Source organism: Lithobates pipiens, unplaced genomic scaffold, assembly GCF_037356315.1.
Source record: "Lithobates pipiens isolate NorthernLeopardFrog02 unplaced genomic scaffold, aLitPip1_a1.2 Scaffold_1, whole genome shotgun sequence".
Lineage (NCBI taxonomy): Eukaryota > Metazoa > Chordata > Amphibia > Anura > Ranidae > Lithobates > Lithobates pipiens.
Window position 1 is genome coordinate 139563821 of NW_027507685.1, and position 26757 is coordinate 139590577.

Below are 26757 nucleotides of genomic sequence, written 5' to 3' on the forward strand. Positions count from 1 at the left end.
AATCGGGGGAGAAGGGCCTTAGTCGGGGAGATGACCAAGAACCAGCTAGTGTTTCTATGTGGAGAGAGGAGAACCTTCCAGAAGAACAACCATCTCTGCAGGACTCCACCAATCAGGCCTGTATGGTAGAGTGGCCAGACAGAAGCCACTTCTCAGTAAAAGGCATGACAGCCAAGCCTTGACTTTGCCAAAAGGCCCCTAAACGACTCTCAGACCATGAGAAACAAAATTTTCTGGTCTGATGAAACAAAGATTGAACTCTTTGGCCTAAATGGCAAGTGCCATGTCTGGAAGAAACCAGGCACTGCTCATAACCTGGCCATTACCATCCCTACAGTGAAGTATGGTGGTGGCAGCATCATGCTGCAGGGATGTTTTTTAGCGGCAGGAACTGGGAGACTAATCAGGATCGAGGGAAAGATGATTGCAGCAATGTACAGAGACATCCTTGATGAAAACCTGCTCCAGAGTGCTCTGGATAATGTACATCTTCCCACAGGACAACAACATTAAGCACAAAGCCAAGATAACAAAGGAGTGGCTATGGGACAACTCTGTGAATGTCCTTAACCACTTTCAGACCGGACCATTTTGCTGGTAAATGACCAGAGGTCTTTTTACACTTTGGCACTGCGCTGCTTTAACTGGTAATTGCGCGGTCATGCAATGTTGTACCCAAACAAAATTTGCGTCCTTTTCTTCCCACAAATAGAGCTTTCTTTTGATGGTATTTGATTGCCTCTGCGATTTTTATTTTTTGCGATATAAACGTAAAAAGACCGCAAATTTTGAAAAAAAATGATATTTTCTACTTTTTGTTATTAGAAAAATCCAATAAACTCAATTTTAGTCATACATTTAGGCCAAAATGTATTCAGCCACATGTCTTTGGTAAAAAAAAAGTCAATAATTGTATATTTATTGGTTTGCGCAAAAGTTGTCACATCTACAAACTAAGGTACGTTTTCTGGAATTTACGCAGCTTTTAGTTTACGACTGCCTATCTCATTTCTTGAGGTGCTAAAATGGCAGGGCAGTACAAAACCCCCCCAAATGACCCCATTTTGGAAAGTAGACCCCCTAAGGAAATTGATAAGAGGCATGTTGAGCCCATTGAATATTTTATTTTTTTGCCTCAAGCGATTGAATAATGACAAAAAAAAAATTTTTTTTTTTTTTTTTACACAAAGTTGTCACTAAATGATATATTGCTCACACATGCTATGGGCGTATGTGAAATGACACCCCAAAATAAATTCTGCTGCTTCTCCTGAGTACGGGGATACCACATATGTGGGACTTTTTGGGAGCCTAGCCGCGTACGGGGCCCCGAAAACCAAGCACCACCTTCAGGCTTTCTAAGGGCGTAAATTTTTGAGTTCACTTCTCACTACCTATTACAGTTTTGAAGGCCATAAAATGCCAAGATGGCACAAAACCCCCACAAATGACCCCATTTTAGAAAGTAGACACCCCAAGCTATTTGCTGAGAGGCATGTTGAGTTCATGGAATATTTTATATTTTGCCACAAGTTGCGGGAAAATTACAAACTTTTTATTTTATTTTATTTTTTTAACAAAGTTGTCACTAAATGATATATTGCTCATGCATGCCATGGGCATATGTGAAATGACACCCCAAAATAAATTCTGCTGCTTCTCCTGAGTACGGGGATACCACATATGTGGGACTTTTTGGGAGCCTAGCCGCGTACGGGGCCCCGAAAACCAAGCACCGCCTTCAGGCTTTCTAAGGGCGTAAATTTTTGAGTTCACTTCTCACTACCTATTACAGTTTTGAAGGCCATAAAATGCCAAGATGGCACAAAACCCCCACAAATGACCCCATTTTAGAAAGTAGACACCCCAAGCTATTTGCTGAGAGGCATGTTGAGTCCATGGAATATTTTATATTTTGCCACAAGTTGCGGGAAAATTACAAACTTTTTTTTTTATTTTATTTTTTTAACAAAGTTGTCACTAAATGATATATTGCTCATGCATGCCATGGGCATATGTGAAATGACACCCCAAAATAAATTCTGCTGCTTCTCCTGAGTACGGGGATACCACATATGTGGGACTTTTTGGGAGCCTAGCCGCGTACGGGGCCCCGAAAACCAAGCACCGCCTTCAGGCTTTCTAAGGGCGTAAATTTTTGAGTTCACTTCTCACTACCTATTACAGTTTTGAAGGCCATAAAATGCCAAGATGGCACAAAACCCCCACAAATGACCCCATTTTAGAAAGTAGACACCCCAAGCTATTTGCTGAGAGGCATGTTGAGTTCATGGAATATTTTATATTTTGCCACAAGTTGCGGGAAAATTACAAACTTTTTATTTTATTTTATTTTTTTAACAAAGTTGTCACTAAATGATATATTGCTCATGCATGCCATGGGCATATGTGAAATGACACCCCAAAATAAATTCTGCTGCTTCTCCTGAGTACGGGGATACCACATATGTGGGACTTTTTGGGAGCCTAGCCGCGTACGGGGCCCCGAAAACCAAGCACCGCCTTCAGGCTTTCTAAGGGCGTAAATTTTTGAGTTCACTTCTCACTACCTATTACAATTTTGAAGGCCATAAAATGCCAAGATGGCACAAAACCCCCACAAATGACCCCATTTTAGAAAGTAGACACCCCAAGCTATTTGCTGAGAGGCATGTTGAGTCCATGGAATATTTTATATTTTGCCACAAGTTGCGGGAAAATTACAAACTTTTTTTTTTTTTTTTTTTTTTTCACAAAGTTGTCACTAAATGATATATTGCTCACGCATGCCATGGGCATATGTGAAATGACACCCCAAAATAAATTCTGCTGCTTCTCCTGAGTACGGGGATACCACATATGTGGGACTTTTTGGGAGCCTAGCCGCGTACGGGGCCCCGAAAACCAAGCACCGCCTTCAGGCTTTCTAAGGGCGTTACAGTTTTGAAGGCCATAAAATGCCAAGATGGCACAAACCCCCCCCAAATGACCCCATTTTGGAAAGTAGACACCCCTAAATTTAGGGGTACACTAGTGAGACTAGGTAATAAATGGCGGGTGCCCTGAAACTATAAAAAAATAACTAACCAACCAGCGTCACCTGTAACAGTTATATGGTGATCACTGGTGAAAGGGTTAACTAGGGGGCAATCAGGGGGCTTTATGCGGTAGTATATGGGGGTCCCTGGCGCTATAAAAAGCTGCAGCGAACCTAAATACCTACCTGCCTAACTAGCATCACCTGTGACACTAATACAGCGATCAGAAAAACGATCGCTTATTAGGCTGGGTTCACACTGGAGCGATGCGGGAACGCCACGAATGCGCGGCGGGTTTCCGCATCGCATGCCTCCCGGCGGCAGTTCACACTGCCCTATGCGAACTGCTGGGAGTGTCAGTGAAATGTTACTGACACCCCCAGATCAGTTCGCATATCGCAGTGCGATCTGCAAACTCGGATCGCATGGTGTGAACACCCATGCGATCCGATTCTGCTGCGGGCCAAAAAAAGGGTCCCGTGCGAATTTGCGGCGGGTGCGGCGGGTGCGGCGAATGGCTGAACTCGAATCGCACAGAGATCGGATGTGATTTGCACTGTAGTGCGGTGCGAATCACATCCGTTCTCATAAACCGCTGCAATGTGAACCCAGCCTTAGTGACACTGGCGACGGGGGGTGATCACGGGGTTAAACCTTTATTGGGGGGGTTAGGGGGGTACCTTAGAACTAAAGGGGGCTAACCCTAACTGCCCTAACAGTTATTAGTCACAAATGACACCCGCCGGGTGATCAGGGGGTTAAACCTTTATTAGGTAATAAATGGCGGGTGCCCTGAAACTATAAAAAAATAACTAACCAACCAGCGTCACCTGTAACAGTTATATGGTGATCACTGGTGAAAGGGTTAACTAGGGGGCAATCAGGGGGCTTTATGCGGTAGTATATGGGGGTCCCTGGCGCTATAAAAAGCTGCGGCGAACCTAAATACCTACCTGCCTAACTAGCGTCACCTGTGACACTAATACGGCGATCAGAAAAATGATCGCTTATTAGGCTGGGTTCACACTGGAGCGATGCGGAAACGCCGCGAATCCGCGGCGGGTTCCCGCATCACATGCCTCCCGGCGGCAGTTCACACTGCCCTATGCGAACTGCTGGGAGTGTCAGTGAAATGTTACTGACACCCCCAGATCAGTTCGCATATCGCAGTGCGATCTGCAAACTCGGATCGCATGGTGTGAACACCCATGCGATCCGATTCTGCTGCGGGCCAAAAAAAGGGTCCCGTGTGAATTTGCGGCGGGTGCGGCGAATGGCTGAACTCGAATCGCACAGAGATCGGATGTGATTTGCACTGCAGTGCGGTGCGAATCACATTCGTTCTCATAAACCGCTGCAATGTGAACCCAGCCTTAGTGACACTGGCGACGGGGGGTGATCACGGGGTTAAACCTTTATTGGGGGGGTTAGGGAGGTACATTAGAACTAAAGGGGGCTAACTCTAACTGCCCTAACAGTTATTACAGTCACAAATGACACCAATGCAAAAAAAAAAAAAAAAAAAAAAAAAATGACATTGGTGTCACTGTGACTGGGGGGCAGGGGTAATTGGGGGGGTGATCGGGGGGTAAAGGGGGGGTGTGAGTGTGCCTGGCATGTTCTACTGTGTGTGTAGAGTGTTGGTGCAACTCACCGATCCGCTCTCCTCCGTGTCGGAACGAAAAATACCGACACGGAGGAGAGAATACATCACTTCCTCTCCTGTGTTTACATTACAGGAGAGGAAGTGATGTCACCGGGGATTTCTATTCGTCGGGAGCGATCGCGAGGGGGTGGCCATGAATGAATGGCCGCCCCCTCGTCCCGGATCGCTCCCGGACGAAAACCGACCGCCGCAGGCACCGGGCGGGGGCCCGATCGGGCCCCCGACCCGCGGGAGGCAAGGGACGTACATGTAAGTCCTTATGCCTGCCCGTGCCATTCTGCCGACGTACATCGGCGTGCGGCGGTCGGCAACTGGTTAAGTGGCCCAGCCACGGCCCAGACTTTAACCCAATTGAACATCTCTGGAGAGATCTGAAAATGGCTGTGCACCGACGCTTTCCATCCATCCTGATGGAGTTTGAGAGGTCCTGCAAAGAAGAATGGGAGAAATTGATAGAAAATAGGTGTGCCAGACTTGTAGCATCATACTCAAAAAAACTTGAGGCTGTAATTGGTGCCAATGGTGCTTCAACAAAGTATTGAGCAAAGGTTGTGAATACCTATGTAGATGGGATTTTTGTTTTTATTTTTAATAAATTTGCCAAGATTTTAAACAAACTACTTTGACGTTGTCATTAAGGGGTATTGTTTGTAGAATTTTGAGGAAAATAATGAATTTACTAAATTTTGGAATAAGGCTGTAACATAACAAAATGTGGAAAAAGTCAATCGCTGTGAATACTTTCCGGATTCACTGCATTACTTTTGATATAATAAGTAATAATAACGTTATTGGTGAAAATTGCTCTTGCCCACAAATGATAAATCAGCTGCAGAAGCTGAAGTGACTGATGATGAAAACAGTTTGTAATTGCATTATATTTGTTAGGCGCAAAATCACACCGACGTACCTGTAGCCACGCCTCCTTCTTTCAGAAAACTACTCTGTCCATAGGTAAAGTCCAATCCTGGTAAAGAGTAGCACATTTTCTTTGTCTTTCCAAGTTCTGCCTATTAAGACACAAAAAATCAAGAAAAGTAAAACCTATGTTTCTTTCAAGCGTATTTTTACAAAAATGTTTTTACTTTGGGTAGAGGGAGGGTAACTGTCCCATTGGTTGTCCTCTTAACCAAACTGTCAAAACATCCAATGGCTGGTGTCATAAATGATCACATGTGCAGCATCATGGCAATTACAGTAAAGATTAAAGAGGAAGTAAACCCTGATGAGTTTACTTCCTCTTTGATTCCCTGCAAAGGTAAAGCATAATGGACTACTATGCATCGCATAGTAGTCCATTATGTGTCACTTACCTGACACAGGAGCCAGCAAAGTCACCTCTGTCCCCTGTAGTTCTGAGTGTCCATTTTTTTGGTGGGTCTCGCTGCTCCAACGCTGTGATTCACCGGAGCAGCGGTGACGTCACTCCCGCACATGTGCACGGAAGCCGACAGTCGCGGCATATCGCCGCAATCTGTGGCTTACCCAGTGAGCCTGCATGCGCCGTAGACAGCGGTGGCTGTCTTCAGGTAAATATCTCCTAAACCGTATAGGTTTAGGAGATATTTCTTGGACCAACAGGTAAGCCTTAATCTAGGCTTACCTGTAGGTCAAAGTGGTTTGTAAGGGTTTACAACCACTGTAAACAGGGGTCAAGATGGCAGTTCCCTTGGCTAAAAACAATAGAAGGGTTTACTTCCACTTTAAAGTTTGACTCCAACCTGGTCCCGTGCATTGGTGAGCATGCCTTTGGGTAAAGTGTTACCACACAGGCAAGGGTTAGTGACCTGGCTCAAAACCTGGCGCAGACTAAAGATCCCCAGGGGGTTTGCAACCCAGAATAGACAGCAAGGGTACACCACCGGTCCGCAGCCATCATCGAACACTCCGTTCCCCCCTCATTACATGCAGCTAGTATAAGTACAGAAATTTGCTTTGCATTGAATTTCTGTTAGTTATAGGCACTACTGAACTTAGAGATCTAACAGTTGTAATTTGCTAAAGCAAGAAGTAGCAGGGTGAAAAGTGTAAGGACCTCACCATTCATACTGTAGAAAAACCAGATGAGGGACCTGGCTATGCTGTCTGGCAAGGACACCTGCATCTCCAGTCTCGCTGGACAGAATTACAATTATTTTCATTCATTCTGTACAACTATGACTTCTAAAACTCGCTTGATCATCTCCCTACCAGTTAACAGATCTCCAGACATCAGGGGACAGTTCTGACATGAAGAAGCAAAGCCCTACCTTTACAAAAATGGCCAACTCCACACAGATACAAAGCATAGAAAAAGGCAAGGTAAGTTATTATTGGAGCATGAATCAGCTGCAGGATGACCACAGGCAATACTGGTCAGTAGCCATTTTTAAGACCCAGCTTCCACAGTTTGGTAAAGTCATTCATGGTAACATCACACTCTTCTCTACAAAGCCCTCTGTATCTCAGGAAGGCTCCAAAAGCCCAACAACACTGCACAGAAACCCATACCCCCTTAACATCATCAATACTCATTACAGTCTTGGCCCCAGCCAATATGGAGAAGGACACCTAGGTTGTCCTTCTCCATCCTTCTCCATCTGCCAAGAAGTTTGTTCCAGTACAGCTGCAGATATCCACCTACTGTATACACTAGCTAAATAATCCAAAAATTATTTTCAAAATCCATTTTTGTTGTTTATTACAATGTTCTGTTTAAACTTGTTTGCATGCCATTTCCTTTGCGTGGGCTACCAAATTTATCGGTGTTCCTGGGGAAATAATTATTTTTTATTCATTCAGGAAAATCAGCGAGGGAGAACAAAGCAAGACGTCCGTGGTAAGAAGTTACGCACTGATACAGACGTATCGTGATATATACTAGTCTAACATGCACCGAGGTTTGTTTAACAGTTATCTGCTGGTAATGGAAATTACCCAGAGTCCTCAGAGACAAAATCCTTTAATTAAATTTGCCTTTCCTGATAGATTTCCCTCGGGTACGAAAGAGTTTTCCTTCCTATGGATATATTATGGCATATTTGAAAAAAAAATTAAATAGATGTTTCTTGAGTCATGCATGCTGAATACTAAAGTGTTAGCTCATGGGATACTATGATTAGAGACAGTTATTATGTGGCTGTGTAATTGTGTAGATCTTTATTTTCCAAAAGAAGTCCTAAAACTACCCACAGAGAGTAGACCTAAATCAACTGATGGTGGATGAATTTGGTGTAGAATTCCAAGGCCAGTCCAATCTTGCAACCAACAGGCATTTATAATGAGACCAGACTAACAGTAAAAAGGGGAATGGTCAGATTCTGTATCAGGGTATTATACAGTATCTTGCAAAAGTAAGTACACCCCTCACATTTTTGTAACTATTTCATGATATCTTTTCATGCGACAACACTAAAGAAATGACACTTTGCTACAATCTAAAGTAGTGAGTATACAGCTTGTATAACAGTGTCAATTTGCTGTCCCCTCAACACACAACCATTAATGTATAAACCACTGGCAACAAAAGTGAGTACAAACCTAAGTGAAAATGTCCAAATCGGCCCAGTTAGCCATTTTCCCTCCCCGATGTCATGTGACTCATTAGTGTTACAAGGTCTCAGGTGTGAATGTGGAGCAGGGGTGTTAAATTTGGTGTTATTGCTCTCGCTCTCTCATACTGGTCACTGGAAGTTCAAAATGGCACCCCTTGGCAAAGAACTCTGAGGATCTGAAAAAAAGAATTGTTACTCTACATAAAGATGGCCTAGGCTATAAGAAGATTGCCAAGACCCTGAAACTGAGCTGCAGCGCGGTGGCTAAGACCATACAGCGGTTTAACAGGACAGGTTCCACTCAGAACAGGCCTCACCATGATAGACCAAAGAAGTTGAGTGCCTGTTCTCAGCATCATATCAAGAGGTTGTCTTTGGGAAATAGACATATGAGTGCTGCCAGCATTGCTGCAAAGGTTGAAGGGGTGGGGGGGGGGGGGGTCAGCCTGTCAGTGCTCAGACCATACGCCGCACACTGCATCACATTGATCTGAATGGCTGTCATCTCAGAAGGAAGCCTCTTCTTAAGATGATGCAAAAGAAAGCCTGCAAACAGTTTGCTAAAGACAAGCAAACTAAGGACATGGATTACTGGAACCATGTCCTGTGGTCTGATGAGACCAAGATAAACTTATTTTTCTCAGATGGTGTTAAGCGTGAGGTCAGGAGCACAAAGGCAAGTGTGTTTTGCATACAGTCAAGCATGTGGTGGAAGTGTTAATCGTCTGGTGCTACATGAGTGCTGCCAGCACTGGGGAGCTACAGTTCATTGAGGGAATCATGAATGCCAACATGTACTGTGATGATAAGGACCCCAAACACACCTTCAAGACGACAACTGCCTTGTTAAAGAAGCTGAGGGTAAAGGAGATGAATTGGCTAAGTATGTCTCCAGACCTAGACCCTATTGAGCATCTGTGGGGCATCCTCAAATGAAAGGTGGAGGTTTGCAAGGTCTCTAACATCCAACAGCTCTGTGATGTCGTCATGGAGGAGTGGAAGAGGACTCCATTGGCAAACTGTGACACTCTGGTGAACTCCATGCCCAAGAGGGTTAAGGCAGTGCTGGAAAAGAATGGTGGCCACACAAAATATTGACACTTTGGGCCCAATTTGGACATTTTTACTGAGGGGTGTACTCACTTTTGTTGCCAGTGGTTTAGACATTAATGGCTGTGTGTTGAGTTATTTTGAGGGGACAGTAAATTTACACTGTTATGCAAGCTGTACACTCACTACTTTACATTGTAGCAAAGTGTCATTTCTTCAGTGTTGTCACAAGAAAAGATAGAATAAAATATTTACAGAAATGTGAGGAGTGTACTCACTTTTGTGAGATACTGTAACCATTTTCCTCTTCACTTGTCCTGCCACCACAGGAACAAGAGTTTTAATTACAGCCCCCTAATGGGATCAAGGGCGGTAAGCTGAATCAATGTAACTATGCAATAAAATCCATACCTGCAATTCAGCTTTAACCTACCCAAGCTAAAAGAAAAACAAAAAGATTTGGAATTTGAAATACAGTTTATCCATATTAAAGTATCCACCCTTTTAGTAAAGCCAGTGCTTACTGAGTACTCCCTGGTAATAGTCGCCTCATCTCAAGTTAGTTATTGACATGGTTCTGCCAATGGTTCTTACATTACCAATACCCATTATTTAATGCCCATTCAATACCCATCCTTTTTATGAAGTTTTTTATTTATTCATTTGTTAAAAGCATGATGATACATTTTATAGACTGCCAATGTTAGAGGAAGCAATACTCTGTGAATCTTTCAGAAGAACCTGTTAAAGTGCAAATATCCATTGTTCAGAACCAGTACTGTATACTGTGTACAGACCTTTAGCCAATCAGTATAATTACTGCTAGAAAACATGTTAAATAATAAAGTTGATATTTTGTAATGTGTCACATCCAAGTACCTAAAAGAGTGAAGAGTTGGACATGTGTTTCTATAGGTTATACTAGAATGGAGCTTGTGCCTACACGTAGGATGCATTGGACAGCTATTCTTGTGTATTATTAGCATATTGTTTCCATTCACTGCCTCTATGTTTGTATCTATATTTGACAACATATATTAGTATATAATGTATTTTATCCATATTCTCATGTATACACCAATATCCAGGAGGTCTCACTCCATCTACTAGTAAAAACCTTTATTTGTATACCTCAGGTAAAAGAAGAGTGTCCCCCTAGTAACACGTTTTGGCTAATCCTGGCCTTAGCTATAGCCAAAGTTGTTCAGCCCATCTAGTCCCATAAATACCCAGCACAAATTAATGGGAGAGAACCAGAAATAGACCTGCCAGTACCCTAATGCCTAGGAAAGAGAACATTTTCATATGTGGCTTACTTTTTAAATAAATACCCTTTTAATGATATATAAAATATCGCTACTGTTCTCAATCATCAAGAAAATTAAATTTCTAACAAAAACTTCTTACAGTTTTGCTCAAGATGGAAACATCTCCTTACCAGGTATCTAACCTCTAAAACAAAAGTGTAAGGCTACTTTCAGACTGGGCCATTGTGGGCTTCGGCTGTAATGCGGCGCTATATTTAGCAAGGAAAATTACAAAAACAAGAGTTTTGCTCACACGTGATGGGTTGATTGAAGTCAGCACAACTTCACATCATTCACTAAGCTAAGTAAAAATAAATTTTGCAAAAAGAAAATTCCCTCTGCTTAAAATGGATGTAAACCAGAAAAATATATATATTTTTTTGTTGATGTCATAATGTAGAGTATACGATTTCCTATCATTTTAGCCCAGTCTTGCCACAAAGAGTTAATCCATCTCTTTTATTGTTTAGTGAGGTAAATCTTGACAGAGAAAAACTTTGTCAAATCCTCCCCCTTGCTGTGAGTGACAGGTGATTTACATATCTCGTGCACTAGCCTAAGAGACATGCATTATTTTTTAATTCCCTCCCACTCCTTTCTTCTGTGCTAAAGTCATGTGGGGACTTTTCTGGGTTTTGACTGGATGTTAGTAATCATAGCAGAAGATTAGTGTAAGAAATACACAGGAGAAAATGCATGTTGATAAGGGGAGTGTAGAGGTGGGCGGGGAGACTACTGACATCATGACTCCACCCACTGAGCCCTGGAAAACAGACCCACCCACAAAATCTGCAGTTTTTCGAGTCTCATAGCAGACAGGGGGGAGACATTTGACAGTTAAGTATACATGCAGGAGGCATGTATATCCTTCTAGATAACCAATATTGCCGTAGTTTAGAAAGAATGAGAGTGGGTTTACATCCACTTTAATGTATAAGCTGAAGCTGTGCTGACTTCATCCAATCATGTGCTAGCAAAATCATGTTTTTTTTCTAAAGCTGAACTCCAGGTATGATCTATTTTGCATACTTACATTTGTCCCACTGACCGCAAAGTATGGGGCATTTTTTCCACTGACTCCAATGAATTGTGTTTAGCAAAGGATTCCTCTGGGGCCCTGGTGCGCAACCTGCAGGCCTTTGACACTTTGTGCAGTCCCTGCAAGCACTAATCTGTGTTTCCCTATTGACCTGGTATAGCAGAGTGTTCTAGCTGTCCCATACAAAATGTCTCCAGTCTATGGCTGTTTCCTGAAGCATGTCTTCAGTCTTCAACAACTATGGCATGTTCACAGTCTCCGACCATCTCTTGTAGGATGTCTGCAGCCACATCTCCTGTATCATGTCTGCCGTCTCTGACCATCTCCTGTATCATGTCTGTAGCCACTGACTATCTCCTGTATTATCCTTGCAGTGTTCGACCATCTCTTGTATCAGGTCTGCAGTCTCTAACCATCTCTTGTATCATGTCTGCAGTCTCTGACCAACTCTTGTATCACCTCACCAGTCTCTTACCATCTCCTGTATTATGTCTGCAGTCTCTGAGCTCTCCTGTATCATGTCTGTAATCGCTGATCAACTCTTGTATCATCTTACTAGTCTCTTACCATCTCCTGCATTAGGTCTAAAGTCCCTGAGCATTTCCTGCATTAGGTCTACAGTCTCTGACCATCTTCTGTATCATGTCCACAGTCTCAGACCATCTCTTAAATCATGCCCATCGTCTTTGACTATATCCTGTTGTGTGTCTGTTGTCTCTGAGAATATTCAATGAATTTTATGTGTTGACCTTTAGTGATGTTGAAGGCCACACTTGAGGCACCTTGTATGGAGAAAGTTGACTGTCACTGCTCTAGGGCAATATGGTTGAGAACAACTGATGTAGGCTGACATTTCCTTCTTAAAATACTTGTTGCCTGGCTGCAATGTTGATCTAATAACCTCAATACTTTCTGAGCCACAGACCTGGAACAAGCATGCAAACCAAGAGCTCTGACTTAACTCTGACTTCATGTGCTCCAAGCTTATTTTGGGCCATCAACTCAAAATATTAAAAACAGTGGTGGCCAAGTGACTACCATATTCAGGAGGTCAATCATGACAGCCTTCACATCTCTTTCCTCACAGGTTCACTTTAAGGATCAGCACTTTCATTGTGTGCTAGCAAAAGAAAATTCAGCCGCATCCCCAATGGTACCCTAGGCATCTTCCAGTGGGAGGCTGTTTTATGTTAACGGAATATTGTGATGTTTAAATAAACCCCACCGTCCCAGACTGGCAATAATCAGCCAATATAATTTGCATAAAAATCACTGTTTGCTAGGAATATCTGCTATATTTCTCTAACAGGTTCTATAAACAAAACCCTAAGTAGGCCGCCATTTATTCATATCCTGGGTCGTAAAAAAAGGGGTATAATTTTCAGGAGGCACCTGGAGAAAATAAGCATAGGCTGGAAAAGGTAGCAAGAGCTAGTTTTAATTAGAGCGGAGAAGCAGCGGTACGAGGCACAAGGATGACATCTTAACGAGGTCTAATGAAGCCGTGTACGGAGGGAGACAGCTGTCAAGCTGTTCTATATTCCAGCCAAGTAACTCCATGAGACGCACTACATTATACTGGGGAGGATGCACTTGAGCTGGGACATGCACGATACAATGCTCGCTATTTTCTACTCATAGCTGTACATCAAATAGATCATTCCAATCAAGTCTATTGACAGCTGGCAGCTCTCACTACATTCCCCACTGTATGTTCAAAGTGTATAGATGCATAGGATCAGAATAATTAAAAGAAACCAGTCTAATATTCAGAACACCAGTGCTGACCCCCTTTTGAAAAATTCTCATTTCTGGGTTTTCATGCTGATCCTCTGGTTCTGTAGTTTCAATAAATTCTTAATGGTGTTGTAGGTTATTCTGGGAAATATAGAAATATGTAATAAAGAAGTAAAAAAAAGTCACTATTGCATTGAGAGAATCGGCCCCTTACTCCGATCTGTGATCAGCCAAGCCCCAGAGAAGGCGCACAGGCAGCTCATGTATGGGAGGACGTACATGGATGCCCTCCGGGCAATTTAGGCCCGTGCTGCAGACGATTTTTGGCTATAGCGCGGGTGGGAAGAGGTTAATCAATGGATTTAGTTACTCATTAATGACCAGTTCATAGCACATAAACGTCCTCCAGATCCGTTCAGGATACGTTTCTGCATGCACATTTTTAATGCTTTTTTGATGCATTCCAGTGCGTTTTGATGCATTTCCAGATGCATTCCAGATACTTTTTTCTCTGTACTGGGGTCCAGAGCTTTTTTTATGCTTTTTAGTGCATTCCAGTAAAGTTCTGTGGAGGAAAAAAGCAGCGTGTTGAACTTTTTTTTCTGGAAAAGAAAAGCACGGGAACGCACTGCGCTGGTGTGAATGATACCATTGGAACCGATATAACCTACTTTCCATGCTTTTTTGATGCAGAAAAAAAGAACTGCAATGTATGTCGCGTGAAGGGGCTCTAAGGCCGCATTCACATATGTGCGGCCGTGGGTTTGTGCCTGGGGTCCGTTGTCTGTTCACCGGTTCAGGTGCAATTCAGGTCCAAATTTTTGCCTGAATTTGCACCTGAACTGGACCCAATCACACACAGGACCAATCTGGCCTGCAGCCATCCTGGAACTGTGTGAGGCATGCGAATTGGATGTGGGGGAACCCGCATTCATTTTGCATATGTGCGAACCCAGCCTAGAGGAAATAGTAAAAAAAAAACAATCTACTTGCAGGATCAACAGGTAATGTTAAAACTGCTGTGTTAACGCTAGAAACAGACTGAATCATATATGTAATTTTTTTTCACCCATAGTTTAATCACTTAAGCCCCAGATCATTTTCCAGTTAAAGGACCAAGCCCCTTTTTTGCAATTCGGCACTGCGTCACTTTAACTGACAATTGCATGGTCATGCGATGTGGGTCCAAAACAAAATTGGCATCCTTTTTTTCCCACAAATAGAGCTTTCTTTTAGTGGTATTTGATCACCCCTTCGGTTTTTATTTTTTGCACTATAAACAAAAAAAGAGCGACAATTTTGAAAAAAACGCATTATTTTCTACATTTTGCTATAATAAATATCCCCCAAAAAATATATAAAAAAACTTTTTTTTTCTTTAGTTTAGGTCAATACGTATTCTTCTACATATTTTTGGTAAAAAAAAAAATCACAATAAGCGTTTATTGATTGGTTTGCGCAAAAGTTATAGCGTTTACTAAATAGGGGATCATTTTATGGCCTTTTAATTAATAATTTTTTTTTTACTAGTAATGGCGGCGATCTGTGATTTTTATCATGACTGTGACATTATGGCAGACACATTGGACATTTTTGGGACCATTGTCATTTATATTGCAATCAGTGCTATACAAATGCACTGATTCCTGTGTAAATGACACTGGCAGTGAATGGGTTAACCCCTAGGTGGCAGTGTAGGGGTTGTGTGTCCTGGGGCATGTTCCTAACTGTAGGGGGCGTGGCTGTGTGTGACACGTCACTGATCTCTGCTCCCAATGATAGGGAGCAGAGATCAGTGACACTGTCACTAGGCAGAAGGGGAGATGCTTGTTTACATTTGCATCTCCCCATTTGACAATCGTGAGTATCCCCGCGGCGATCGAGTCCGCGGGACCCGTAATCCGACTCACGGAGGAACGCAATGGCACAGCGGCAAATTTAAAGGGACGTACAGGTACGCCCATTTGCCTGTCCATGACATTCTGCCGACATACACCGGCGTGCACCGGTCGGGAAGTGGTTAAAGCTTTGAATAGAGCGGTGCTCTGACGCACCAGACCCAAGTGAGTACCCTGGAATGGGCCTTTTTTTTGTATAATAGTTATAAAACGATATCTATAACACTATCAAGCCTTTTTTTGACCCATGTGATATATGGTCAGAACATCACAGTTTGTATGCACTATAGCACTTTATTTTTCACTTTTTTGTCACTTTATTCAGGATTTATTGTAATGAACTTGGTTTTAACAATTAATTTTTTTATTATTTTGATGTGTGAGATCTTGAATGGTTTTATATATCACAAGGATATATCATTACTGTATAGTATTTTTTATCATTTTTCAGCTATGTTATGAATTAGATTTTGAATTAGATTTTGCACAGTTGAGTATCATATAGCACTATTGACACTTTATGCATTCTTTTTTACTGCTGTGATAGCAGAACAGGTAGATTAGCACGGCACATATTTCTTTATTTTATATGTATACCGTATACCATAGTTTGTAGATGCTAGATCTTTCAAACAAAACGATTAATATACACTTATTGGGATTTTTATCTTTTTTTACCAAAGACATGTAGCAGAATATATTTTGGCCTAAATTTTTTGAAGAAATTCGTTTTTTATTGGATGTGTTTTACAACAGAAAGTAGAAAATATCATTTTTTTATCTAAATTGTCCATCTTTTTTCATTCATATAATAAAAAAAATAAAAAAGCCAGTGGTGATCAAATACCACTAAAAGAAAGCTGTATTATATAAATGTAATTTGCGGACAGTGTTGCATGACCGTGCAATTGCCAGTTAAAAAAGCGAACTGCTGAATAGCAAAAAATGATCTGGTCATGAAGGGGATAAAACCGTTTGGAGGTTAAAGTGGTTGTAAAATCAGAAGATTTTTTATCTTATTGCATTATATGCATTAAGAAAAAAAAAAACTTCTGTGTGTAGTAGCCCCCCTAATACTTACCAGAGCCCCCTCTCTATCCAGCAATGTCCACGAATGCCTTGGTCATCCGAGACTCTCAATCCTGAATGGCTGAGACACAGCAGCGGCGCCATTGGCTCCGCCTGCTGTCAATCAAACTCGGTTAGCCAATCAGGAGATAGAAGGAGCCAGGAGCTCCAGCTAGGGGTCCAAGATGAAGAGGATTGGGCTGCCCTGCTTTAAAAAAAACAAGACTTCACAATCACTTTAAGTGGTTAAAGTACATCTGTCATGAGAGGGATGGGGCTGCTACCGGTGATCTCCTTATGAAGATGCCTGTTGTGTGGCTTCATGCTTGTGCCCCGTCTCAAACTAACCATACACTAGTAGAATATTGTTCAAAATTTTCTATTTTAAGAGAGTTAGTACGATTTTTTAATCATTAGCGTGGTCAAGTCAACGTTCGCTTTGGACTGCAGCGACGAGTAAATTCAAAGCAACAGGATGGACATTTTTCCCAAACGAATACATCTCTTAGCCCTTGTACACACGGTCGGACATTCTGACAACAAAATCCGTCGGATTTTGTCCGAAACTGGTGTTGCATACACACGGTCGGACAAAGTTGTCGGAAAATCTGATCGTTCGCAACGTGATGACGTTATTTAGTTACGACAGGACTACATTCAGGCTAGTAGCCAATAGCTTTGGTCTAGGAATTTGATCTGAGCATGCGTGGCACTTTGTCCGATCAGAATTCTCTACAAACGATCGGACAAAGTCCGCTCGGATCATGTTGTCAGTCGGATATTCCGACGGAAACAGTCTGATGTAGCCCACACATGGTCGGATTATCCAACAATACAGTCCGATCGGACATTTTCCATCGGAATGTCCGACCGTGTGTACAAGGGCTTACAGTGAATGTGGTTTTTGTTTTTGAAGTATTTTCAAATGACACTTATTCAGTCATCAACTGTACAAAGACTTCTTTTTTTTGTACAAATGTTCATATGAATATTCGTATGAATGAATGTTCATAAAAAAATTGGTTATAGCCAGCTTTAAGCCTCGTACACACGATCGGATTGTTGGTCAACAAAACCGTGGAATTTTGTCTCAAACTTGTCTTGCATACACACGGTACACAATTGTTGCCCACCAATCACGAACATAGTGATGTACTACGTGTTTTTTCAGCTCTTTAGCGCCACCCTTTGTGCTCCTTCTGCTAATTTTGTGTTAGTAGAAGTTTGGTGAGTGTTCATTTGCGCTTTTCTTTTCATTTCGTGCTTTTCAGTTCATTTCTGAACGACCGTTCGCCAACCAGACATTGCAGAATCGGTGGAGATAACCTGTTATTTGTTATTGGCCTTCGAGTTATTGCTTTATTGACATTATTTTTACTGACATTATTTTTTGGTTGAATAATGATTTGATTTGGTATATTTTCTATATTTTTTAATGCATAGAATGTACTTTTTGGTTAAAGGGGGTTGTAAAGGTTCCTTTTATAAAAAAAAAAAAAAAATAACAAACATGTCATACTTATCACCACTGCTTGTTTTGCACAGAGTGGGCCAATCCTCATGTTCTGGGGTCCCTCGGCGGCTGTCTCCGCTCCTCCCCGTATCAGCTAACCCCTGTTATGGGAAGCGCTCTCCCAAGGGGGTTAGCTTGCAGGCGCGCTTCCATGATATAGTCGGCAGCTATAGCTGCCGACTATATCACTCGGCCCTGCCCCCCCCGACACGCCGCGTCATTAAATTGATTGGCAGCAGCAGGAGCCAATGGCTGTGCTGCTATCAATCCTCCAATGAATAAGCCGCGAAGAGCAGAGAAGCACGGTTGAGAAGCCCACGCGTTCACAACGCTGGACTTTCGAGGGCTCAGATTAGTAAACGGGGGGCTGAGGGGCCGCTAATCGTTGTATTTTTTTTTACCTTAATGCATAGAATGCATTAAAGTGAAAAAACATGTACCTTTACAACCCCTTTAAGTCCTATTGGCAGATAGCATGTCTAATTTTATTTGTTTTCTTTTTTTAATGCACAATAAAAAAAATTGTGTAGAATATTACTTGGCTGTGTGTTTTACTTCAAATGACAGTTTTGGATACATTTGGTTACATTTTAAAAAATACAATGTAAAATTGACAAGCATAGTTCTATCTTTGAACTTAAAAACTATGGGATAATGATGGTGCCCAAAAAAACAAAAAACAAAAAAAAAACATAATAATATTTTTCTTGATATCACTAGAAAAAAAAAGCCTTTAAAAATTAGTTTGCAATAACTCCATCAGTATCACCAGCAAAGCAGCTTCATTATTATCCCATTGAAGAAGAGAATGTGCTCTGCATTTTGAGATTTCATAGTTTGCCATGTCACGAATGTTAATTCTCCATTACGAATGCTAGTTTACAAGACTGACCGCTTCTGGCTCGTCCTTGCTTCCGAGCATGCGTGTTTGTACTTTGGAATTTTGTCCGACGGACTTGTGTACACACGCTCGGAAAATCCGACAACAAGCATTTGTCTGCGGAAAATGTTAAAACCTGCGATCCAACATTTGTCCATGAAAATCTGACAACAATTGTCCGATGGAGCGTACACACGGTCGGATTTTCCACCAACAGCCTGTCATCACACATTTCCCGTCGGAAAATGCGATCGTGTGTACGCGGCTTTAGAGAGACTGACCTGGATGGAATAAGCCTGTAGATCAGAAGTTGCGATGTTCCATGCTGCACACTTTAAACTGATCGTGTTCAGGGTAAGGTATCACAAGATCTAATGGAAGGATCACAGTGAGGACTGATGGATAGCTTACAGGAGACCTGTCACTATGGGCGACAGCTTGTCACGGGCGAGGATTTCATCCAGGGCTGGAGGATTAGAGCGTACGTGTGCGGCAACTTACACTGCGACAGTCTTAGCTTAGAACTAACATGGCTTCTGGGAGACAGCCGCTTCCAGCAGAGGACGGGAGCTTGAGATGTGAGAATGGACAGTCATCTTAATAGATTCCCTCTACAGAGCCATTCGTGCCATTTTACATCAGAATCGATCATTTTACAAAATTCACTCTCCACTTCTATTGCGTGGGCCATTCCGCACCATCCTCAATGGGCACGTGAAGTAAGAGGCTGGTCAATTATGGAATCTGGTTTCTAATGAAGAGGGGTTAGAACCCCCCTGGGTTTTCATTGCTGTCTTTGTCACCATTGAGAATATTTCACCTCACTTTCCAAAGGTGTAATAAAAAGTCAGGAAGTCCCACCAGGAAGTTGCACAGCTCCCAACTGTCCCAGATTTCGAGGGACTGTCCCTGATTTCGAGCCATGCCCCTCTGTCCCTCTTCCCCCCTCATTTGTCCCTCATTTTTGTCAGATCCATATAGCTATATATAAAATGCACTTTTTATCTTTCAAAAAGTGTTTTCCAGTGCTAAACCTTTCATCCAAATTCTAAATTGCTGCATTTGTACATTTTAAAAGCCAGTATAAAGGAATAGTAGTGGTAAAAAAAAGTCCTTGTGGATTTAAAGTGGATATAAAGCCACTCTCATCCTTTCTAAACTACGGCAATATTGGTTATCTAGAAGGATATACATGCCTCCTGCATGTATACTTATCTGTTTGCTATGAGACCCAGATTTTGTGGGTGGGTCTGTTTTCCAGGGCTCAGTGGGTTGAGTCATGATGTCAGTAGACTCCCCGCCCACCTCTACACTCCCCTTATCAACATGCATTTTCTCCTGTGTATTTCTTATGCCGCGTACACACGGGCGGACTGTATGGCCTACTTAGTCCGCCGAAACACATTTCAGCGGACAGTCCGCTCGTGTGTGGGCTTCAGCTGACTTTTTCAGCGTGCTGTACGGCGCACTAAGTATTTCGGAATGTTCGAAATACTGTCCGTCGTACTCGCATTTCGGCGGACAATCCGCCCGTGTGTATGCCAGTCCGCCGTACTTTTGAAATGAGCGGACTTTTCCCACCCGGAGAAAAGTCCGCTCATTTCGAGCGAGTATCCAGGTAGGTGGGGCCCGCGAAGGAGACGTCGCTGGCCCCGCCGCCTGGTATGGACTTAAAGGGGAACCCCAACGCCGAAAAAAATCGGCGTGGGGTCCCCCCCCAAGTCCACAACAGACCCTTGTCCGAGCACGCTACCCGGCCGGCCAGGAAAGGGGGGCGAGCGAGCGCCCCCCCTCCTGAGCCGTACCAGGCCGCGTGCCCTCAACATGGGGGGTGCCTTGGGGAAGGGGGGGCCGCGCAGCCCCCCCACCCCAAAGCACCTTGTCCCCATGTTGATGAGGACAAGGGCCTCTTCCCGACAACCCTGGCCGTTGGTTGTCGGGGTCTGCGGGCGGGGGGCTTATCGGAATCCGGGAGCCCCCTTTAATAAGGGGGCCCCCGGATACCGGCCCCCCACCCTATGTGAATGAGTATGGGGTACAATGTACCCCTACCCATTCACCTGTAAAATAAAAGTACCAAAAAAAACACAACACACGAGATAAAATACTTTATTGCACAGCTCCGGGGGTCTTCCGTCTTCGGGGGTCTTCTCGCCGGACGCTATCTTCTTGTAGCTCTTTTGCTAGCGGAGGAGTCCGGCTTTCTTCCTCGCCGCCGGCCTCTTCTCCTGACTTTGGGGGTCTTGTCCCCCTCTTCGGTTCTTCTGCCGGGCCACCGCGCCTTCTTATAGCTCTTTTACAGGCGGTGGCCCGGTCTTCTGTTGCCGCCGCCGCCTTCCGTTCTTCTTCTTCTTCTTCTTCTTCTCCAGGAGATGTTGCCTCGACGATCTCTCTGGCCGGAATGCCAGGGACGCACTGCGCGGCCACTTATATAGGGACAAGGGGCGGTGTCACATGGCGTGTGTGGGCGAGTCCGTTCATTTCAAAAGTAGGGCGGATAGTATGGCGGACTTAGTACGCCGTATTAGTCCGCTCAAAAAGTGGTGTGTGTGGTCAAGTCCGTTCATTCGAAAGTATGACGGACTGTCCGTGGGATTGTCTGACGGACTAAGTTGGCCAGACAGTCCGCCCGTGTGTACGCGGCTTTACACTGAACTTCTGCTATGATCTCTAACATCCAGCCAAAGCCCAGAAAAGTCCCCACATGACTTCAGCATTCCCAATCATGCTAAGGTGTGGATCAGCCAATCCTTGCAGAGCAGCAGAAGAAAGGAGTGGGAGGGAATTAAAAAATAATACATGTTTCTTAGGCTAGTGCATGAGATATGTAAATCACCTGTCACTAACAGCAGGGGGGGGGGGATTTGACAAAGTTTTTCTCTACATTATGACATAAAAAAAAAAAAATGGGTTTACATCCACTTTAATTAACCTTTTTTTGGTTTATTCTCCTTTAAGTGGGGTGTGGCAGGGAGGTATGAAGTTGTTATTAGGAAAGGGGCCCCATTGAGAGATTCCCCTTCTACTTCTGTTTTACTGACATTTTTATAAATTGTAGGCCCTCCCTCTCTTTCTGTTCTGGTAGTAAATCATATGTACAATCCCCTCTCTAGGCTGAACTGAACTGTGTCAGAGCTGATTTAGCATTTTTTGCACACAAAAATAATTTTAGGCCAGATGAGTACCGTAATTCAAATTCATCCCAAAGGTGTTGTATCAGGTTGAGGTCAGGACTCTGTGCAGGCCAGTCAAGTTCCTACCCCCCCCCCCCCCCCTCCAAGCTCACTTAAAGCTTCAAGCTGTCTTCATGGACCTTGCTTTGTGCACTGGTCCAAATTATATGGTGTGGGGTTGTGTTTCAGGGCTTGGGGTTGGGCTTGGCCCCTTAGTTCCAGTAAAGGGAACATCTAAGGTGTCAGCATACCAAGACATTTTGGACAATTTCATACTCCCAAATTTATGGGAACAATTTGGGGATGGCCCCTTCCTGTTCCAACATGGCTGTGCACCAGTGCACAAAGCAAGGTCCATAAAGACATAAATGAGCGAGTTTGGGGTGGAGGAACTTGACTGCCCTGCACAGTCCTGACCTCAACCCAATAGAACATCTTTGGGATGAATTAGAACAGAGAATGTGAGCCAGGCCTTCTCGTCCAACATCAGTGCTTGACCTCACAAATGTGCTTCTGCAAGAATGGTCAAACATTCCCATAGACACACTCCTAATGCCGCGTACACACGAGCGGACTTTTCAACATCCAAAGTCCGAAGGACCGAGTCCGTCAGACTATCCGATCGTGTGTGGGCTGCAACGGACTTTTGATTCACCAAAGTCTGACGGACTTTAGAATATGGAACATGCTTCAAATTTTCCCGAAGGAACTCCGCCGGACCCGGTCCCCTTCGAAAACTCCGCTCGTGTGTATGCTACTCCGACGGACTAAAACCGACGCTAGGGCAGCTATTGGCTACTGGCTATGAACTTCCTTATTCGAGTCCAGTCGTACGTCATCACGTTCGAATCCGTCGGAGTTTAGTGTGATTGTGTGTGGCCAAGTCCGTTCAGCCGAAAAGTCTGTCAGAACTCCGTCGGAATTCCAGCAGAACTCCGACGGAACTCCTTTGGAAGTCTGTCGGACTTAAGTCCTCTCGTGTGTACGGGGCATAAGCCTTCCCAGAAGAGTTAAAGTTGTTATAGCCGCAAAGGGTGGGCCAACTTAACACTGAACCCTACAGACTAATACCCCGTACACACGGTCGGACTTTCCGGCGTAAAATATGCGATCAGAGCTTGTTGTCGGAAATTCCGACCTTGTGTAGGCTCCATCGGACAGTTTCTATCGGAATTTCCATCACACAAATTTTGAGATCTGGTTCTCAAATTTTCCGACAACAAAATCCGTTCGCGCAAATTCCGATCTTGTGTACACAATTCCGACGCACAAAGTGCCACGCATGCTCGGAATCAAGCAGAAGAGCAGCACTGGCTATTGAACTTCAATTTTCTTGGCTCATCGTACGTCACCGCCTTCTTGACGTTCGGAAATTCCGACAACTTTGTGTGACCGTGTGTATGCAAGACAAGTTTGAGCCAACATCCGTCAGATAAAATCCATGGATTTTGTTGTCGGAATGTCCGATCGTTTGTATGGGGCATAAGACTGGGATGCCAAAAAGTTCATGTGCGAGTAAAGGCAGGCGCCCCAATACTTTTGTTAATGTAGTGTATATTTTCTGAAATCAGAGAAACTGTAGAACAACATTTTGGTTTATGTTACACAATATTTTTGCAACAGTTTATCAAGCACAAAAAAAGGGTAAACAGTGTGATACATTGTAGCAATGTACTGCACCACCTCTACACAACATACACAGTGAGTGTTATATATCATAATGTGCACACACTGGTGTGAATGGGTCCTAACACATTACTTCTTAAAGTGTATGTCAGCCCAACAACAAAAACATAAAAGCTTGCCAGTCCTTAGATGTGGTGCCTGTTTTCTTCTTTTTTTTTTAGACTAAGAACATTTTCTGAAAGCACAGTGTCCTTGTCACTCTGTCACCTGTGTACAGTACTGACCCAAAATCTCAAACAATCTTCCCAGCCTTCCCAGTCCTCTGAACTACAGAACAACTTCCCCTATGTTATAGAGATAAGGGAGAGCAGGATGTGTTTTGTAGTAAAAAAAAAAAAGGAGTGAGTGGCAAAAGGAAACAATGCTGCTCCCCATTAGATACAGTACAGTGAGTAAGCAGTGTCACTCTAGGATAGCACTCACCAGGTGAAAATGGGGGAAAACCTGTAAAAAGAAAGGGAATGCAGCCACCACATCTAAGGACTGGTAAATGGCAAAACATGAAATGTTTTGTTTTTGCATCAGATACACTTTAACTGTAGAATATGTCTTGGCATTTTTGTGAAATCTCTATCTATTAGTACAGATATGACCTGAAGAAGAGAGTGGATCTCTTATAGGCTTTTCCTATAAAATGACCTCTTAATGTATGGTATAGTGTACAGTATTCCCCCAGGTTACTATCTAATCCAGGTAGATATATAAAATACCAATCAATGCAGTTATGTATTCATTAAAAGTAATTACATTTATGTTTTAAATGAAAATAGTGCAAGTAATGGGATTCGACTAGGCAGTTGCATAGCTCCCAACTGTCCCTGATTTGGAGGGACTGTCCCTGATCTGGAAGTCCCTCTGTCCCTCTTTCCTCCTCATTTGTCCCTCATTTTGGTTCGATCGATATAGTTGTATATAAAATGCACTATTTTTTTTTAAAAAAGGGGTTTCCCAGTGCTAAACCTTTCATCCAATTTCTAATTTTCTGCATTGGTCATTTTCAAAAGCCAATATAAAGGAATAGTAGGGGTTTAAAAAAAAATGCCCTTCTGGGTTTAAAGAATCATTTTTTGTGTAATTGTCTGTTAAGGAGGTATGGCAGGGAGTGGTTCCTATGCCTACATACCTTTGCTAATAGGTGTCCCTCTTTCCTACCGCAAAAAGTTGGGCGGTATGCAATTGCTGGAGGTGGCAGCTAATTGGGGTTAGCTACCACCTCCAGTAACTGTAGACCTTTAGAACCTTCTGCTACTCTTTTGAGCAATTTACAATAATCATCTGTTATTAGTATTATTTTGTATATTTTGTTTCTGTTGTAGACTTTCATTCCCTCGTTATACTCTTGAAGAAGCGGGCATTCAAGTCCACCTTCACGATGATGAAGGTGGACATGACATCTTCATCATGTATTCACATATTTTCTGGTACCAGTTGGCATCACTTGTGTGGTCATAGTACAGCCAAATAAGAGGGATTTCTTATATATATATATATATATATGTTTCTTTTTATCCAAAAATCCTTTTGTTATGTTATTTATAAAAATACAAATTATATGTTTTTAATCTCCTAATTGGTGTAATGTCCTATTGGTGCCAAGAAAAATCCCGTTGCCCCTTTACCTTTACCCAGTAGACTTTTGTACAACCAAGGTGCCCGTGCATGGATCGAAATTCGGCCAGTCCCTGATTTATTTCTTAAAGCAGGCATGTCCAATGTCCGGCCTGCGGGCCAATCACGCTGTCAGATGTGCGATCCCCTGCTGAGCCTTACATCAGCACTGTGAGAAGCTCCTCAACCCCAAAAGTGAAAGTAAAATGCAGGGAAGTGTGCTGTGCTCTCTGCTTCCCCCTACAGTGCAGTACCTGTGCTAGAAGTTACATTCATTTTAAAAGTGCTTTATTCATGTATGTGTGTCTGTATGTATGTGTATGTGTATGTCTGTGTGTGTATGTCTGTGTGTGTATGTCTGTGTGTGTCTGTCTGTGTGTGTGTGTGTGTGTCTGTCTGTGTGTGTGTGTCTGTCTGTGTGTGTCTGTCTGTGTGTGTGTGTGTGTCTGTCTGTGTGTGTGTGTGTCTGTCTGTCTGTGTTTGTGTGTGTCTGTCTGTGTGTGTGTGTGTCTGTGTGTGTGTGTCTGTCTGTCTGTGTGTGTCTGTCTGTCTGCATGTGTCTGTCTGCATGTGTCTGTCTGCATGTGTCTGTCTGCATGTGTCTGTCTGTCTGTATGTGTCTGTGTGTCTGTCTGTGTGTATGTTACTTTTAATCCAGACCCCCCCCCCCCCCCATTCCTGTACTATCAGAACTGCTTTTGTAGGGCTTGTGTGTGATAGCAGCCAGGACTGCTGCTCCTCTGCAAAGCAATCCATGCACAGATCTCTTTTCAGAGGCATTTGAAAGGCGGTAAAGAGGCATTATGTTGCCTCCTCACCACCTGTCTTAAGCCCGTAAATGCAGCATCACTATACCGCAACTGTGCAATGCACACAGTTGCGGGGTAGTTGCAGTGCAGGCCCATTCACCCTGGGTATACCTCCAGCTGCAGCCATATCATGTGTACACCCCCAACTGTTCCCTCTGCAGCTAAAGGGGGAGAAGTTGGGGGTGGTAAAAACAGCTTAACCATGTAGTTTTACTGCCCCTCCAACCTGACATGTGAACAAGCCCTTGGTTCACATCTGTGTGGCTGCGTACTGCGTGTAGGGAAGCCCATTCATTTCAATGGACTTCCCTACTTACAAAAATGCAGGGAAAGAAGTCCCCAATCTTTTTTTAATTTATTTTTTATTGAACTGCACCAAAAGAACTCCACGTTTTCCAATGTGTGGGGTACCATTAAGAATTAATGGTACCCCTAAAGAGCAGAGGCAAGAGAATTCTTGCTGGGCAGTGTATTAGTGCTTGAACGAACACGCAGACAGAATTTTCATGGTTCAATGGTCGGCCCTCGTGCATGTTCACTTCATCAAATCTGGCCCTCTTTTAAAAAAGTTTGGACACCCCTGTCTTAAAGGATTAGTTCACTTTTTCACAAAATTTGAAAAAGTGAACTAATTCACTATACCCTCCTCACACCCCTCGTCTCCACCCCCTTATCTCCTTTAAAGATTGTCTTCTGTCATCCACATCAGCTAGTGTAGCATCATAATCCTTGCAATGGTGAGTAGTCATTGG

General features: G+C 43.2%; 1 protein-coding gene across 2 annotated transcripts in view; it reads right to left on the reverse strand.

Annotated features, from left to right (window-relative positions):
- Nucleotides 1-26757, reverse strand: part of CFAP77 (cilia and flagella associated protein 77) — a 316699-nt gene that overhangs the window by 135459 nt on the left and 154483 nt on the right. Inside the window, exons 1-2 of one of the 2 annotated variants that reach the window (XM_077477740.1) lie at nucleotides 25208-25366; nucleotides 5615-5714 (exon numbers count right to left, since the gene is read on the reverse strand). In XM_077477740.1, the coding sequence (XP_077333866.1) occupies nucleotides 5615-5714; nucleotides 25208-25249 (142 nt within the window). In that variant the 5' untranslated portion in view covers nucleotides 25250-25366. Of the gene's footprint in view, nucleotides 1-5614; nucleotides 5715-25207; nucleotides 25367-26757 lie in introns of those variants that run through there. The other variant, XM_077477731.1, reaches the window with a different exon arrangement.